General features: G+C 41.7%; 1 protein-coding gene across 1 annotated transcript; it reads left to right on the plus strand.

Moving 5' to 3' along the window:
• Positions 1–579: 579 nt before the first annotated feature.
• HMGB1 (high mobility group box 1) lies at positions 580–6,378 on the plus strand. The gene is made up of 5 exons (XM_016213579.2): positions 580–695; positions 2,484–2,647; positions 2,863–3,008; positions 3,477–3,651; positions 4,719–6,378. The coding sequence occupies exons 2-5, from the start codon at positions 2,498–2,500 to the stop codon at positions 4,893–4,895; spliced, it is 648 nt and encodes a 215-aa protein (XP_016069065.1). The 5' UTR covers positions 580–695; positions 2,484–2,497; the 3' UTR covers positions 4,896–6,378.
• The last annotated feature ends 11,219 nt before the right edge of the window (positions 6,379–17,597 follow it).

Below are 17,597 nucleotides of genomic sequence, written 5' to 3' on the forward strand. Positions count from 1 at the left end.
AGAGATCTAGTGTAATGCAACCACGTGCTGTTGAGGGGCCTCAATCTTGGTGCCTTCGCCCCTCCGCACTGGCAGGAGCCCCAGTTTTTAGGGGGCGCGACCTCAGACTGTCGCCCTCACTTTTGAAGATCTGCTAAAATTCTGGGGTCTCTTATCTCAACGGCTTTGCAAGTGAGTTTGGGGTAGGGAGGGGGGGGGAGGCCTGTGGGTGTCTGTTTTGCCTGAGGAGTTGGAGACTCCGGTGGAGAAGTCAGGCCCGCGCCGCTCCGGCGGCCGCTCCGGCGTGGGGCCGGCTTGGGTTAGACACATGCACACACACCATAGAGCTCGCTTTCCCGTAGCAGCTGCTGCCTCTGCCTCTGCCTCTCCCGCCTCAGCCTCCTTGCCCGGCATCCACACACATTCAGATTTGCGCGCTGTTTCAATCCTTGATGACGTGTCCCCGGAGACAGCCAATAGCCGACGGGCTCTGGTCAGGACAATGGGAGGGAGCGGGCCAATGAGCGGGCCCCGTGAGTTGGCGGTAGCCAATAGGAGGCGCGCTGGCTGGAGAGTAATGTTACAGAGCGGAGAGAGTGAGGAGGCTGCGTCTGGCTCCCGCTCTCACAGCCATTGCAGTACATTGAGCTCCATAGAGACAGCGCCGGGGCAAGTGCGAGCCGGACGGGCACTGGGTGACTGTGTGCTCGCTGAGGGTGAGTCCGGGGCAGCGCTGCGGCGGGGAGGGCGCCTCCGGCAGCGCCCGACTCGCGCGGCGGCGGGATCCGGCGGCCGGGAGCGGTGGGTCGGGATCCACACAAAGGCGGATGAGGGGGGACGGGGGGGAACTGCGCACGGAGCGAGCCTGGGGCGCCGAGCCCTGCCCCGCGCCGGACCTCGGCCCGGGCCACCGAGCGCCGCAGCCCCGCGCCCGCGCCGCCCACCCGCCGGCGTCCGCGCTGACTGGCGCAAAAAAAAATTTTTTATTAAAAACATTTTTAACGTGTTTTCAGCCCCCGGGCCGAGTGTTCGGGCGGCCGCCGTGCGCGGGGGGCGGCGGCGCCTCCTCGGGCTGCTTCGGCCGCCGCAGAGCCGGGCGCCGGGCGGGCAGCGCGGTGGGCCCGGCGGCCTGCGCCCGGGCGGCGGCGCGGCGGAGGGGGGAGCGGCGCCCTGCGCCCGCTGGAACATGGCTGACTCGCCCGGCGCTGCCGGCGGGGAGAAAACAAGGCGGCGGGCGGGCGGGGGAGCGGGGCGCGCAGTTCCGAGGTAACTTTTTTTTCTCGCTCCGCTCCCAGCCCCGCGTTTCCCGTGCGGGGGTGGCGGGCGCGCGGGCCGCGGAGGGAGACGGGCGCGGCGGCGGCTGCGGGCGGGGGAGGGGAGGGGAGGGTCCGGCCGCGCGCCCCCCGCCCCTCCCCCCGGCCGCAATGGCCGAGCGTGCGCCAGAGCGCGCCGCGCACCCCGCCCGCCCGCGCTCGCACTCACACACTCACACACATACACACAAAGGGAAGGAGCCATGTTCGCGCTCGCCCTCGCGGCGGCGCAGGCGGGGAAGACGCGCAGCGGCCATTCCGTGCGCGCCGGGCCGGCGGCCGCGGGCGGAGCCAGCCCCCATTTCGAGCGGGGCTTCTCCCTCGGCGAGCCCGACAAAATGGGGGCGGCGGGCGCACGTGGCGGCCCCGGGCCCGCGCCGCCGCTCCCCGCGCTGCCTGCTTCTCCCGGACTCCTGGGGCCAAGTGGCGGGAAGGTGTGCAGAGCCCCGGCGCTGGGAGCCCTCTCCAAGCGGCGCCCCAACTTTCGCGGATAAAAAAATACTCCGGTGAGGGCGGGGGTCAACCCGAGCAGGAGTGGCTTTTGTCCCTCATCCTTGTTTACTCAGAGAAACTTCAGACCGGACGTGTTTAGTCAGAACTGAAACACATCTCGGGGCCAAACCGATAGGAAACAAGCTGCCTCGCTGTGCGGTGGCAGCCGCACAAATACTACTGCCACCCCCAGCCTGGGTCCAAGCGTGGCAGCTTTCTCACCCGCCCTTCTCCCAGCAAACTTTCTGCCAAGCGAATATTTTTCAAGCAATCACTAAACTTTAGTGGTTTCGGCCCGTTATTGGGAAGGGCCTGCTTACTACTCAGGCTCTTAGGTCCTTCAAATCTACAAGTCGGCACGTTAGTTTTCTGACATTTGGTCTTGTTGATTTAAAACGGTTTGTGTATTTTAAAAAATTTAAATGACCTTTTGGGTATTCATTCTGAACAGACACATGAGTGACAAATACTGTATACCATTGTGTCTACTTTTTGAGATCACACCGACGGACCGTTTTCTGCTTGGTGTTGCCTCTTGGAATCGGCTGTTACTACCATTTTTTGGTTTGGTATTATGAGAGGTTGATGTCACTCCTGTGTTAAATAATCGGTACCTTAGTTTTCATACACTCTCCAAGAAGTTAAAGTGCTCTGAAATGTCATAGTTTCATTGCTAACATCAAACATTTATTTTTTTAGGAAAGTAATTAAACATGGGCAAAGGAGATCCTAAGAAGCCAAGAGGCAAAATGTCATCATATGCTTTCTTTGTGCAAACTTGCCGGGAGGAGCACAAGAAGAAGCACCCAGATGCTTCAGTCAACTTCTCAGAGTTTTCTAAGAAGTGCTCAGAGAGGTGGAAGGTAAGAGGGCTTAAAACATACCCAAAAAGTCACCTCCTAATTAGGGTTTTAAAAAGCCTCTGTGCTATTTGCATAATGTGAGTGGTAATGTTAGAACAGGCTACTCAATAACAAAGGACACTGGTTTTATTCATTTTAATAAATAAATTGTTCTTCTACAAACAATTTATTAAAATTTTGTTGCCAGCTTAAGTTTACAAATAATTCTTTTGTAGACCATGTCTGCTAAAGAGAAAGGAAAATTTGAAGACATGGCAAAGGCGGACAAGGCCCGTTATGAGAGAGAAATGAAAACTTATATCCCTCCTAAAGGGGAAACAAAAAAGAAATTCAAGGATCCCAATGCACCCAAGAGGCCTCCGTAAGTATCTTGCCATTTTTCTTTCAAGAAGTGCTTTGCAATAGAAGCAGAAATTCAGCAAGCCACCTTGTGGGTTTGGAGTGTATAAGCAAAGTTTCTTAGCTGATAGTAGTTCACATTGGTAGATTTAAGTGTTGTGAGAAAAATTCCTGTGGGAATTTGACATTTGCTTTCTTCACCCAGTGTATTTCTAAATGTAATTTTGAGTCTTTTCTCGAGAAATATTTATCTGTAATACTTAGAGTAATTTGCAGAATGTCTTTTTGGAACTTTAGTGTTAATAGTGTCTTTTCAGCTAGTAGCATCATGAGTGAAATTGTAAATCAAGCTTTGGTTTTGAAGGGTAATTAGCATATTATATTTGCACCCTATCCAATGCATACTAGAAATTAGAAGCAGTTTTAAATAGCAATACAATACATATTTGATAGTAAACTTAAAATTCTAAAATGAAATTTCTCTTTGTAGTTCGGCCTTTTTCTTGTTTTGTTCTGAGTATCGCCCAAAAATCAAAGGAGAGCATCCTGGCCTATCCATTGGTGATGTTGCAAAGAAGCTGGGAGAGATGTGGAATAACACTGCTGCAGATGACAAACAGCCTTATGAAAAGAAGGCTGCTAAGCTGAAGGAGAAATACGAAAAGGTAAGGAGTGTGGATTTGCTTGGTGTAATGAGGAAAGGGTATGCCTTGTGTTAGGAAGTTATACTTGGTACCTCACCTTAATTTTCCATTTTCTTAGGGATTTCTAAAAGTTTGAGGTGTAATGTAGTTTTTGTTTATTTCAGTATAACAGCTATATTCAGTATGTCATTGGCTATTGTCTTAAGTCCTATTCTGTCTTTCAAATTATCTAGAATATCTAATTATAGTGGTAATTTTTTTACATATTTTTTTTTTTTTTTTTACTTTGTATTATCATGCAAAGGCCATACATTTAGTCTGGGTTTGTTATTCCCCAATATCTCCAAATATATTAAAATTTTGGTAGTTACTTTGAGTCATGATTAGTTATTTTAAATGGTCAGGTACACAACATAAAAATAGGATGGACAAAATAATATAGATTGTGTTCATAAATATACCTTGAAGCATTTATGTTCTCTAGATAACCCCAAAAACCTCAATTTTAAGTTAAAAAGGTAGTGTCTGCATAATGAATTGATATGAAGAAAAATCTATAACCCCTATACTTTGAATTGAAATGTTAAAGTTAGATTTTAGCTTATTTAGCTATTCTGGGGAAAAGTGTTAATTTCTAGATGTTTTCTTAATCTAATTGCATGGCTTACTTGACAAATTACTTTTTTTTGTTTTTAAAGACAAAATTTCTTACTATGGATTAGGGTCTGGCAAAATAAACCTGTAGAGTGCTTTTCTGCATTCAGAAGGTGGCAGTGTCTACCCTTTAATCAGTCTCTACATTCTAGTTCCAATAAAGGAAAGTTAGGATGTGATGCATAATTTCACTTCAGTGAGCCATAACATGGCAAATATTAGACCATGAATTATAATCATCTCGTCGTGTTTTTATATGCATTTTTCAAAGTCTTGGTTATTTGTTGAGGTAGAGTGAGTCTTTCAGATATGTGGTATTTTAGCATAACTGGAATCTTGATTTTCATAAAGTTTTCCCATGTTACTTTTATTTCTCCCCTTACTTTAACTGTATTGTCTTTCCTACCAATTTCTCCTGCCTCTTATTTTGGAAGGATATTGCTGCATACCGAGCTAAAGGAAAGCCCGATGCGGCCAAAAAGGGAGTTGTCAAGGCTGAAAAAAGCAAGAAAAAGAAGGAAGAGGAAGAAGACGAGGAAGATGAAGAGGATGAGGAGGAGGAGGAAGATGAAGAAGAAGATGATGAAGAAGAAGATGATGATGATGAATAAGTTGGTTCTAGCGCAGTTTTTTTTTTTTCTTGTCTATAAAGCATTTAACCCCCCTGTACACAACTCACTCCTTTTAAAGAAAAAAAAATTGAAATGTAAGGCTGTGTAAGATTTGTTTTTAAACTGTACAGTGTCTTTTTTTGTATAGTTAACACACTACCGAATGTGTCTTTAGATAGCCCTGTCCTGGTGGTATTTTCAATAGCCACTAACCTTGCCTGGTACAGTATGGGGGTTGTAAATTGGCATGGAAATTAAAGCAGGTTCTTGTTGGTGCACAGCACAAATTAGTTATATATGGGGATGGTAGTTTTTTCATCTTCAGTTGTCTCTGATGCAGCTTATACAAAATAATTGTTGTTCTGTTAACTGAATACCACTCTGTAATTGCAAAAAAAGTTACAGCTGTTTTGTTGACATTCTGAATGCTTCTAAGTAAATACAATTTTTTTTATTAGTATTGTTGTCCTTTTCATAGGTCTGAAATTTTTCTTCTTGAGGGGAAGCTAGTCTTGCTTTTTCCCATTTTGGATCATATGATTTATTACAGTGTTTATCTTTCATATAGTTAGCTGATAAAAACCTTTTGTCTACACACCCTACATACTCGTGATGAGGGTAATGAGAGTTGAATTTAGACTGTTTTCATCCATAACTGAAAGGCAAAAATCTTGATCAGTTGATATAAAAATTCACATAGCCCAGTTACATTTACAAAGTGAAAAGTAACCACTCTACTCACAGCATGGGATTATTAGAATCAAACATTCTGAAAGTCTGTCCTTGAAGGACTAAGAAAAATATGTTCTAATCTTTACATGAGGACTCTACATTTTTTAAACTCCCATTACCATGTAATGGCAGTTATGTTTGCAGTTCCCACATTTAAAAAGACCTGAGATTGTATCCCCAAAAGCGTGAGCTTAAAATACAAGACTGCCATATGAAGTTTTTTGTTGACATTAGTCCTGGCAAAGGCTCTGAAAAAAAAAGTGCTGACTGTCTTCTTTTCATCTAAATATGGATTGCTTAGGAAACTACTCCATTAAAGGTATTTTTAATTAATTGGGCCAACTTTTAAAATTGTATGCCACATTTAAAAATCAAGTATATTTTCCAAATTTTAGTTTGCCCCTTTATGAATCAAATAGACATGAAGGAAGAAGACAAACTTTGTATCACAGTTTGAATTGTCCAATTCATTTGAACTTGATTTTTACAAAACTCGATAGGGTCATGTTTATCCACTTAGCTGTTTAGGAAACAATTTGGCAATTTTGTGGTTTTTTACATTCTCTTACAGTGCCAGTGTTTTAAAATAGCGTTCTTGTAATTTTACACGCTTTTGTGATGGAGTGCTGTTTTGTTATATAATTTTGACTTGGATCTTTTCATTTGCATTTGTTTATGTAATTTCAGGAGGAATACTGAACATCTGAGTCCTGGATGATACTAATAAACTAATAATTGCAGAGGTTTTAAATATTAGTTAAATGGCTTTCACTTAAGATTTTAAGATTTTGTTATGTACGTACATATTTTAATCTTGTTTCTGATAACTCAGCAACACCATTTAAATAAGGGCTGGCAAAGTTTTTTCTTTAAAAATACTTTATGCTTATAAATAGGTTAATGGGCTGATAAGTAGGTTTTTGTCAGATTCCAGATTGGATGCTAAATATATATAAATGAGGAAAAACTAGCTTTACTTGCAGAATGTTAGGTTAGATAAGGTAGTTTTTTTAAAGCAAGGCACATGTTAAGTAAAAAGGATAGTGATTATAAGTGTTCAGAATCTTAAAAGTTTTCTAAGCCACAAGAACCTCAAACAGGTTGACATTGTGTCCAGATTTATCAAATTCATAGTCAAAGGGAGCAAGTTAGTATCTGATTTACATGGAAGTTTTCTACTATGGCTGTAGAACCACGTTTTCAAGATCAGTTGCTAACAAGTATGATCCCTTTAAAAGTGAATTCAGCTAATTTTAGTGGGTGTGTCATGAAAACTACCAATTTTTAAGATGTTGAGAATCTGAATAAAATTTTTGGGCTAACTGGCTTCAGATCTTAACAGGAAAAAAGTGGACAAAAGTCCTCAATCTGAAAACCATTTTGCTCTGTCTCAACAGTAACCCCTGGAATGTGCGTGTCCAAAACTCGGGTAAATGAAGGTGGGAGGCAATATAGATGATTTAGTGTAAAACTGCAAATGATTCTTTTAAGTTAATGTATAGGAACTTAAATGTTTAGAAATAGTTTCAGCACTGTGCAGTATAAAGATATTACCAAGAAAAGATTAAGTGGTTTAAGTTTTAGTATTCAATTTTTTGCATTTTAAAAAATTGGTATACTGATTGGAAACTAATATAACCCAATTTCCTAACTTTCCTGTACAAAGGTTGAAAACCTGCTGGGTTGTAATCTGATGATCTTTCGTCAAGGTGTTGATAATTTGAGTCCTGTGCCTCACTGGTAAGAAATGATAAAGATAAGTGTGTGATAAGAGTAGTCATTAGACAAATACGTCCCTCACTGCCTACGGAATTGTAAATATTACTCAAGCGTTAGGGTAGTATCTATATAAAAAACTACACAAGAGACAAAATAAATGAAAATTGTGGCCAGTTTCTTGGGCATCACATAATGTATGGGGAAGCCTCAAATCTAGGTTGGATTGGTACAACACACCTAAAGGCCCAAAGTAGTGCGTGCTCAGTTTTAGGCGCTATTCACATATGGTATCACTGCAAATTGGCAGAAATCAAATACTGGAATTAACTGTTGCCCAAGTGTGAACCATTGGCTAGTAACTAGGCTGTTTTATTAAGGGATTGTGGTTTTTCAAAATGTTCATATTTGTGCTTTGTCATTTTCAAATGGCTCTTGAAATTCTGTTAAAACTACATAAAAGCCAGAAAACAGTTTGGATATCTATGCAATGAAAGATGGGAGCTGGTTTTCTTGTCCTCTTCAAGCAAAAACGTGAACAGTAGTTGCTAATGCTTGCTATAACTTGGGAAATTCCCTGGGTCTGAGCCAAGTTGCTCCCTGGAGTAATGCAAAGTATTGCTCTAGGACTGCTGTAATTTAATGATAGACCATGGCACAGAAATACCACACAACAGAATGACAAGCATAACTCACGCCACACTCCAGGATATATAACACCCATTTTCCAGTGGGTCTCAATCCAAAATGTATCTACCAGAAGGAATGTAGTCATGTGCCTTTAGGCATGTCCACTGGTTGGAACCTTCTATATAGTTGAACTACTGGTCACCCACTAAAAGAAGTAGTAATAGCAATCTGGAATTAGGTTAGACCTGTAGGTGACCACATGAGGAATGGTAGGTGAGGGTTGGGTTATGTGGAGAGTGAAAGCCAGTAATGGTCAGAAAGTCACTGAAAGGGAGTTGCAGAGATCCTTGTAAATTATGAGGCACTTAACTTTTTTCTTTAGTCACACAATTCAGACATGTGACTTTCCATAGTATGATGCCCCGTAATTGATATTCCTTTACTGATGGTTATTCACTCATGCTATTTCTAATGATACTACAGTGAACTCTACATTTCTCTAGGCACATGTAGGTCTTTACCTCAGTACACTTGCTGAGTCAAAAGATTCTTGCATTTACAACTTCATCAGATACTGAAAAGTTGCTCCCCAAAAGGCTAAGCTTGCTGTGAAACATTTCAACAATGATTTTTATGATCGATCGGGTTTTTACTGGTTATTCTTTGGCTCCATGAAATAATTATTCATTTTTAAAAATGCAAAATTAAAATACTGAAAGTTGTCATTTATTCAGAGCCACCCAAACACAAGAAGACAGAATCAGAACTGAAAGACTCTTGGATTGGCTATTGATTATTTAAACAACTGAACATGCCCTAGCCAGTTGGTTCAGTGGTTAGAGCGTCAGCCCAAGGACTGAAGGGTCCTGGAAGCTACTTCATTCAGTTGCAGACTCCATCCCCGGCCCTGCCCGGGTACAGGCAGGAGGCAAACAATTGATGTGTCTCACATCATTGTTTCTCTCCTACCCTGAAAAGCAATGGAAAAAATGTCGAGTGAGGATTAAACTAATGAACAAATTATTTCTCTAAAACGTTACTGCAATAACTAATCTATTGTGTGAAAACGAGAAAGTTCCTTCCCATTTTGACTTCCTCCGCCCTAAATGGAAGTATCAGGTACTTTTATCTGATACTAACTGGGGAGAGCTTTTTCTAGCAGAGACTGTCAATCTTTATAGAAGCTGCAAACAACAGTTTTGGAAAAGTAAGTTTGGTTGCAAATTGTAGTCAAGGACTGTAGGCCAGATTCTGGGCACTAGGTGACTGGTTACTTGGAAAAAAGGAATGGATACTGAGGACCTGCCCTACATGGGATAAAGTAGACCCCTGCTTCACCTTGCTGGAGATGGCTTTAGGATATGGGACACATGCCAATGCATTTATAAACAGTTGTATTCAGGCTTAAAGTGGAATTAAACTTTGTTCCTTAGAGTTACACAGAATCTCTAATTACAGGCTTCACCATATTTTCGTTCATTGGATTTTAATTACAGATCATCTTATAAAATGTTCTGAACATAACCAAGAGAATAAAAGGTCCTAAAGCATAATAAGTGTCTGTAGGGTGAGTGAGAGTACTCCTACAGAAAAACAGGAAGCTCAGTCACCACATCCTCAGGTGCCAGTGTGATGCCCAGAAGGTGTGAAGGGAGCTTAGAGGCTACTGGGCAAGGACACAGCAGCTCCCGCCCCAACCTGAATTTCAGGGAAGCTCAGGTGTTTCTGTGCATCTGGAGTTTGCCTGCCTGGGACTTGGGTGTAGTGACTGGGCTAGGCACACTCAGGCTGCGAAGCAGGAAGACTGACACACAGCCTCTTTTTACAAAAGGAACAAGAGCTGCTCCTGCTTTGGGGGCTGTTGGAGCAGGATAGCACGTTAGAGGCAAAAGGCTCTGCCAGTTCAGTCTATGGTTTTTACAGAGTAGAGGGCAGAGGCCCCCAGAGACTCAGAAGTCTGCTCAAGGACCAAAAGAAGCATCAAAACAGTCTAGCAGTGCCAAGCTCACAGGTGCAAAAAAAGTATGAGTTCTTTCCTTTTTAAGGATGGTAACAAGGGGCTTTGGAAAGGCTTCCTCCCAGCCCCTCACTTTCATGCCTGGGTTCTCATGCCATGACTACAGTTGTTGAAATGCGAGCAGAGCGGCACACTGCCATCACTGATTCCTCTCCAGCCTCCCGCCTCCTAACGTGGACTCAGGACACTCTCAGACAAAACAAGACAAAAGTCCTGCCAATCATACAGATCGTAAAGAGCTGCAAAACACTAGAGAACTGTGCTGCTTACGTGTCCTTAGAATAGCAGCACAAACTCCAAAGGTGGAAGGAAGGACTGTGATACACTACACACTACAATAACTTTTGAAAACTGTTTACCCTTATTCTGAATGAAATTTGCACTTATTGAAAGAAAACAAGTCAAATAAAAATCTACAATTCTAGTCAGAAAGACTTAAAAATACTGTGTGCCCTTCAGTTTTATATATATCATAAATATATAAAATATATTTAATATAAATATATAACATTTTAAAAACATAAAATTCGTATAAAATTAACCATTTTAAAATGGCAAATCAGTGGCATTTAGTATATTTACAGTGTTGTGCAACCACCACCTATCTTTCAGACATTTTCATCACCCCCAAAGGCAATCCCATACCCATTAATTTCCCCCCACCCTTAGCCCTGGCAACAACCAATCTGCATCATCTCTATGGATTTACCTATTTTGGGTATTTCACACAAATGAGTTGCATACTATGTGGTCCTTTGTGACTGGCTTCTTTCACTTAGCATCTTGTTTTCAAGGTTCGTCTACATTGTACCATGTGTCAGCACTTCATTCCATTTTGTGGCTGAATAATATTCCATAGTGTATATATATATCACAATTCATTTATCCACTCATCCATTGATGGACACTTGGCCTGTTACCCCCTTTCAGCTACTATGACGAGTGCTGCTATGAACACGCATGTACACACATTTATATACCTAGGAATGGAATTGCTGGATCATACAGAATAATATCTTTAACATTTTGAAGGACCACCAAAATCTTTCACGGCAGCTGCAACATTCTACATTTCCACAGCAATGTATAAATGTTCCAATTTCTCCACAACCTCACCAACACTTCCTATTTTCATTTAAAAAATAATAATAGCCATGCCAGTGTGTATAAAGCGTATTTCATGCGGTTTTGATTTACATTTCCCCAAGGCCTAGTGAGGTTGAACATCTTTTCGTGTGCTTATTGGCCATTTGTATATATCTTCTTTGGAGAGCTGCCTAATACAAGTCCGTTGCACATTTTTAAATAGGGTTGTCTTTTGGTTGAATACATATTTGTTTTGCAAAAATGGCAATACATTTATAAACATTCTAATTGTAAACTACTTTTTCTGCTTGACAGTCTTTCTTAAACAAGTTTATGTCATCATATATTCTTATTCTGCACTACGTAATTTTCCGTGCCTCCACTAAAGGAGCGTAAAATACCATCCCACCTTATAAAACATTTACATAGGTTCTGAGTTTTTCCTATTATGATATGAAGAAGGCTAAGATGACTACCTTCTACCCATACCCTTGTGCCCATAATTGTTTCATTAGGTTAGAAATGTATTTCTTAAAGTGAAATGGCTGAATCAAAGGATGATCCAAATTTGGTTTTCTCACACTGCTTTCAGAAAGTTTTCACCCAAATATCATAACTTTCTAGAAGGCTATTCAGACAACTTTACCTATAAGGGATTCAGAGTAGGGTCACAGTTTCTAAGATTTTATGGAGGTTCAAGCCTACAGAAGTCAGGCAAATCGTGAAAGGAATAAATCTTCAGAAACAAGCAGATGAAAAGTCTGAAAAACCTGGAGAGCCATTGGGTTGAAATGTCCATTCCTCTTTATACTTTTATTATTTTACTTTTCAGGTTGAAGATTAAAAGAGCTTTTATATTCAAGTAATTGCAGGACCTCAAAAGAAAATGTAGATCAATAGGAATGGGTGCAAAAACTGAAAATTTTGCAAAGGCATTACAGCTTTCTTGATTTTCATTTCATTGTATCACTGTTCTTAATAATTACATAATTTTCAAAATCTATTTAGTTGTTTTTATGAGAATTTTTTTCTTAAAGTTAGCTGTATTTTTTACATATAATTTAAGACTAAGACACAGATCAACAGTTCTGGGGAGTATGTTTTATTTAATGGTGGCCAACAAGTCAACATGAAATTGAATTAAGTATAAAAACTTATCTTCTAGTCAATTCCATAGGAATCTATTTCATCTATTGATAACCTTGGATTTTACACTATATAGCTCAAACCTGAAAAGCAGTGTAAATTTTATGTTAAAGAACCTAAAATTTAGAAGTCAACACTGCAAAACTTTATGTGATTAATTTATATGTTGAGCTTCTCAGATAATTATAATAGACCATTAGAAATAATATTGATTTTATTTTTTGAAATTAGAGATATGTTATTGTATAATAACATTCTATGTCTATTATATATAATAGATACCTGTTCTATTTATATCTATATCTATTATACTACTTGAAGTTTTTGAAAAACTAAATGTTAAGGCCTTGAGGGATTTTATTTTATTTTTTAAAATTATCTTTATTGATTTCAGAGAGAGGAAAGGAGAGGGAGAGAGAGATAGAAACATCAATAATGAAAGAGTCATTGATCAAGCCCACAACCGGGGCATGTGCCCTGACTGGGAATTGAACCCTGATCGCCTAGGATCCTAGGTCGATGCTCAACCGCTGAGCCATGCCGGGCTGGGCAGGCCTTGAGGGATTTTAAAGACTTGTGGTTAAAAATCAACTGGCCTGGCCCTAGCTGGTTTGGTTCAGTGGTTAGAGTGCCAGCCTGTGGACTGAAGGGTCCTGGGTTCGAGTCCGGACAAGGGCACATACCTCTAGTTCCAGGTTCGGCCCCCATAAGGGTATGTGCAGAAGACAACCCATTGGTGTGTCTCTCTCTCTCTCTCTCTCTCCCTCCCTTCCACTCTTCCTAAGAAAGCAATGGAAAAAATATCCTCAGGTGAGGATTAAAAAAAAAATCAAGTGGTCTGGAAAAAACCCAACAGAGATGCAGTTTGTTTGTTTGTTTATTTATTTATTTATTTTGCTGTCTTCATTTTTAGGTCAAATCTAATTTTTTCTCATCTTTATGACCGAGCAGTCTTAGTAGGCTATTGCTAATAATAATGTTTAACACTTCACTAAAAAAAAAATCATAAGAACATATCCAGTTTGTTTTATTATAAATATCTCTTTTCTAAAATGGGAACATTATTAAGAAGCCACTGGTTCAAACAGAAATTAAAATCCAAACATATCTTTAGTAGTGTTCATGCCTCCACCATCAAATAGGGTGAAAGGTAAAAAAAAGAATAAATGAATGCTCACGCCAGAGTTTAATATGGTACTTGACTTTTCCGTAGACCAAGAGGAAGGCGTGTGATGAATGCGTGGAGTCTGTGATATTATATGAGTTTGGGGACAGTCTAGTCTCGCTTTGGGAAGTGTGTGGACAACGCTGAGGCCAGGGATGGTCAGAATAGCTAGTACAGTAACGGGTCCTCAGCTCCAGCAGGAGCTCCCATATAACTAGGGATAAAGGGCCTGCTTTGGGGAAGATTTTTTTTTACAACTGTTAACATTTCCTTGATTGGCGGGACCTGAGTGCCCAATCAAAGCACCTCCTTCTAAATGGAGCAGTCCCTTTGGAATCATGCCAGGAAAGGGAAGCTGGAATCATTCTTTCTAGAGATAGGCAACCTGCTGCAGGTGTGGAGTGGTACAATTTCACTGTAGTATACTTCCAAGGAGTAGCTTCTGCTAATTTTCAGAAATACTAAGGAATTCCTAAAACGGTTACTCTTCCTTTCAAGAGCTCAGGAATGTGCGCCCCCTTAAGTTTCTGGTGTCTTTAATTCTAGGGAGGAAGACACATTGTCAGATGACAGTGATCTCATCATCTACTCTGCATTCTTTCCCAAGTTTAGCTAAAAACATAAAATAATACTCATCTGTTAGCACTTCTGAGAGTTAAGAGGAGAAAGTCTGAGGAAGAGTTTTAAAGAATAAAGTAGCCCAATATACTCATAATCAAGCTCATCAAAATCATGGGTGACATCTAAGTTTACACCAAGTATGAAGAAGTCTTTCAATGTTTTATAAAAGCAGCTTTAAAGGAATTTTATTCATTAAAATGTGATTGCTACAGGTACGTGATACTGTACCACTCAGTGTATGTAGGTGTTCCCTCACTACCTTAAACTGGTTAGCATGACTTCTAACATACGAAAATGATCAAACAGGGCAAATAATCAAATGTCTTTTCCTTGAGAGTCCAAGTTATGAAAGGACCCCTCAGGTAACAAGTATGTTCCCTGACCTATAAATTCTGTGATGAGGCCAACCCCAGCCTCTCCTTTTCTCTCAGGTAGGTTTTGCTGGTCACGCCAGATCCTTCCTCTCCTGACCCCAAACCTCCAGTGAAACAGGATGCCTGCAGCCACTGAGGGGGCCAGTCAGAACCTCAGCTACTTCTAGGGTCTGTGCACATCCCACAGCTCTCTCCAATGGGCTGTGGCAGGCCCCACCCCCAAGTTCTTTTCTAGTGTCCAAAACGCCATAGGCAGTGGCACTGGATCCCCAGTATCCTATCTCCAGGCACATTATTTTCAAGCCAAGTTCTTTGGCACAAGATTTGTTTTCTACTTTCTTTTAAGGGAGGGAGTCAAAATGCAATTCAAATTACATGATTGTTTGCAACTCCATTCAAATGATTGGTAACGTTTTTCTAGTAGGGCTGTCAGTTCCAGAAGGGCTCGGACTGCTCCTGTCTGTGACAGCTGGATCACCTGTGTAGCTGCTCATACATAAGGGCTTCAGGAATGAATTCATTTTCTACTCTGCAGCAAACTACAAATTCTTACATGTTGGTTCTGATACTGAATAGGATACAGTATTCTAGAAAATTAGGCAGCCAGTGGGGATGACGGGGACATCAGTCTGGGCCTTCTGGATCATGGAAAGGGTCCTGAGGATCTCCTGTTGGGGCTGTCCCAGGGGGCTCCTAAACATTAGCTGGCCACCACTGTTCCCAGCCAACTCAAATAGAGCAAGCAGGTGGAAGCACTAATAAAGTTGGAAAATGAATGAACTTTCTGTTATCTCCTCAGAGAGAGGCCTTTTGTGACTGCCTCAGTAGCCCGCCTCCATCTCTCACCCTGTCACATTACTCTATTTTTTTGTCTTTTCATTTTTTAAAATGAATTTACTGATTTTAGAGGGAGAGGAAGGGGGAGAGAGAGAAAGAGAGATCTATTTGTTGTTCCATTTAGTTAGACGTTTGTTGCTTTATTCTTGTATGTGCCCTGACCTGGGATCAAACCTGCAACCTTGGCATATTGGGCTGATGCTATCACTCCTATCACTCAGTTGCCTAGGGTAATGCTAGCAAAAACATGGGGACATTTCATTATAATCACAGTGAAATAAGTCACGGACTCTGAGATCTTGGGAAGAATGGACACTAATATGTCCAGTGAATATCATCGTTTTTCATAATGTCACCAGATGTGTATCATTATCAGAAATAATTGTCACTTTTGACAAGTGTTTTCTCTCAGCTGATTTTCTTCTTGAGTATAAAATATTCAAGTTTAGGGAACATTTGTTTTTAGAGTTAAGACTCCTTCAGTTCCATTAATACATAAAGGTAGCTTCATTAATGTTATTAAATCTTCCTTTATGGGCTCAATTCTTATTAAATACAACAGACTACATTGAATCTGTCACTAAGTCAAATCTGTTGAATTGAACTGAGTCTTTTCCAAGTTTTTTTAACTCAGTTTTAGGTGAAAATCATCCTCCAAATGATTGTGCTTAAGACTATATTATTGAGACTTTCTAGTTACCCTGTAATTTAACCTTCTTTAAATGACATGAGGTTATTACATTAAATAGCGACAACTGGCATACATTACATGGGGAAATCGTAAAGGCCACAACGTTTTTTAAGCCGGATTCTACACTGTAGGTTGGAAAATATATAAACCTAGGGAGAATAAACTTCATGAACCCAAACAAATCTGGTTTCTCTCCACAGGTTAAGTGGATGTGAAGCTGAGCAATCCAAGGAGTAGGCAGCCTGCTTGTTTGGGATCCGTTCACTCACAAATGAGCCAGGCACCATGCTTGGCACTGGAGACCCAGAGCTAAATAATACAGACCAAGGGCCCCTCATGACATTTCCATGAACCTACAGTTTCATGGAGAAGACAGTGAACAAATCAACAAATACCTAAGAAAGATAATTTCAGATGCTGCTAAGGGCCATGAAGACATAAAGCAGAGTAATGTGCCCTGGCCAGGTAGCCCATTTGGTTAGAGCATCAGCCCAATATGCCAAGGTTGCAGGTTCAATTCCAGGTCAGGGCACATACAAGAATAAAGCAACAAACGTGTAACTAAATGGAACAACAAATAGATCTCTCTTTCTCTCCCTCTCCCCCTTCCTCTCCCTCTAAAATCAGTAAATTTTAAAAAATGAAACGACAAAAAAATAGAGTAACGTGACAGGGTGAGAGATGGAGGCGGGCTACTGAGGCAGTCACAAAAGACCTCTCTCTGAGGAGATAACAGAAAGTTCATTCATTTTCCAACTTTATTAGTGCTTCCACCTGCTTGCTCTATTTGAGTTGGCTGGGACCAGTGGTGGCCAGCTAATGTTTAGGAGCCCCCTGGGACAGCCCCAACAGGAGATCCTCAGGACCCTTTCCATGATCCAGAAGGCCCAGACTGATGTCCCCGTCATCCCCACTGGCTGCGTGTGTGCTTTACTCACACCCTCCAAGGAGACGCTTCTGTATCCAGCTCTCAGGATGTGGAGAGCTGCAAATAGCACCAACAGCTGCAGCTGGAGGTGGCTGCCCAGGAAGCGTGCCAGCTGCTGCCACCGCAGGAGCCAGGCAGGCCATGGGCCTCCTCCAGCCCTTGGGAGCAGCCTAGCAGAACCCTCGGTGACTTAGGCCAATGCACTAGTGCAAATTTTGGCTTTGATTTTGTTACTTGTGCATACATGATGATGGAAGGCAGAAGAACGTGTGCTCTTAAGTGTTTTCTACGTATCTTCAAGCAGCCTCAGAGCTTGCTTAGCACCAGTCCCCTCTTTTGTACAAGGTGAAGGGGGGACAGGACTCTCTGAGCAGAGCAGATTAATGGGGAACCAGGAATCAAATCCAGCCCTCTGCATTCCTGGCGCATGGTCTTTCCCTCAGCATTTGTTTAGTCCCTTTACTTTATCTCCTTAAAATATTTTCCTCCTGAGCTTTCTGCTAGTTGCAAGATTCACATTCTCCTTGGCCACATTTCCACACTTGAGAATATGACTATTATTTATAGAGCACCATGGGAAATTTGTCCTTAAGGAAGAAAGCCCAAAAGGAGATTAAAACCCAGCCACACACAGAACAGGAATGGGGTAAGCCGTCACAGCCCCAGCCACTGCTCCCCAAAGGAAAGGGGGAGAGGCGACCCTCGGGAAACAACACATTGCGCGTCCGTCCGGGGCTTCTCCCTTCTCAAGGCTGGCTC

This window comes from Miniopterus natalensis, chromosome 2 (genome assembly GCF_054644295.1).
Source record: "Miniopterus natalensis isolate mMinNat1 chromosome 2, mMinNat1.hap1, whole genome shotgun sequence".
Classification (NCBI taxonomy): domain Eukaryota; kingdom Metazoa; phylum Chordata; class Mammalia; order Chiroptera; family Miniopteridae; genus Miniopterus; species Miniopterus natalensis.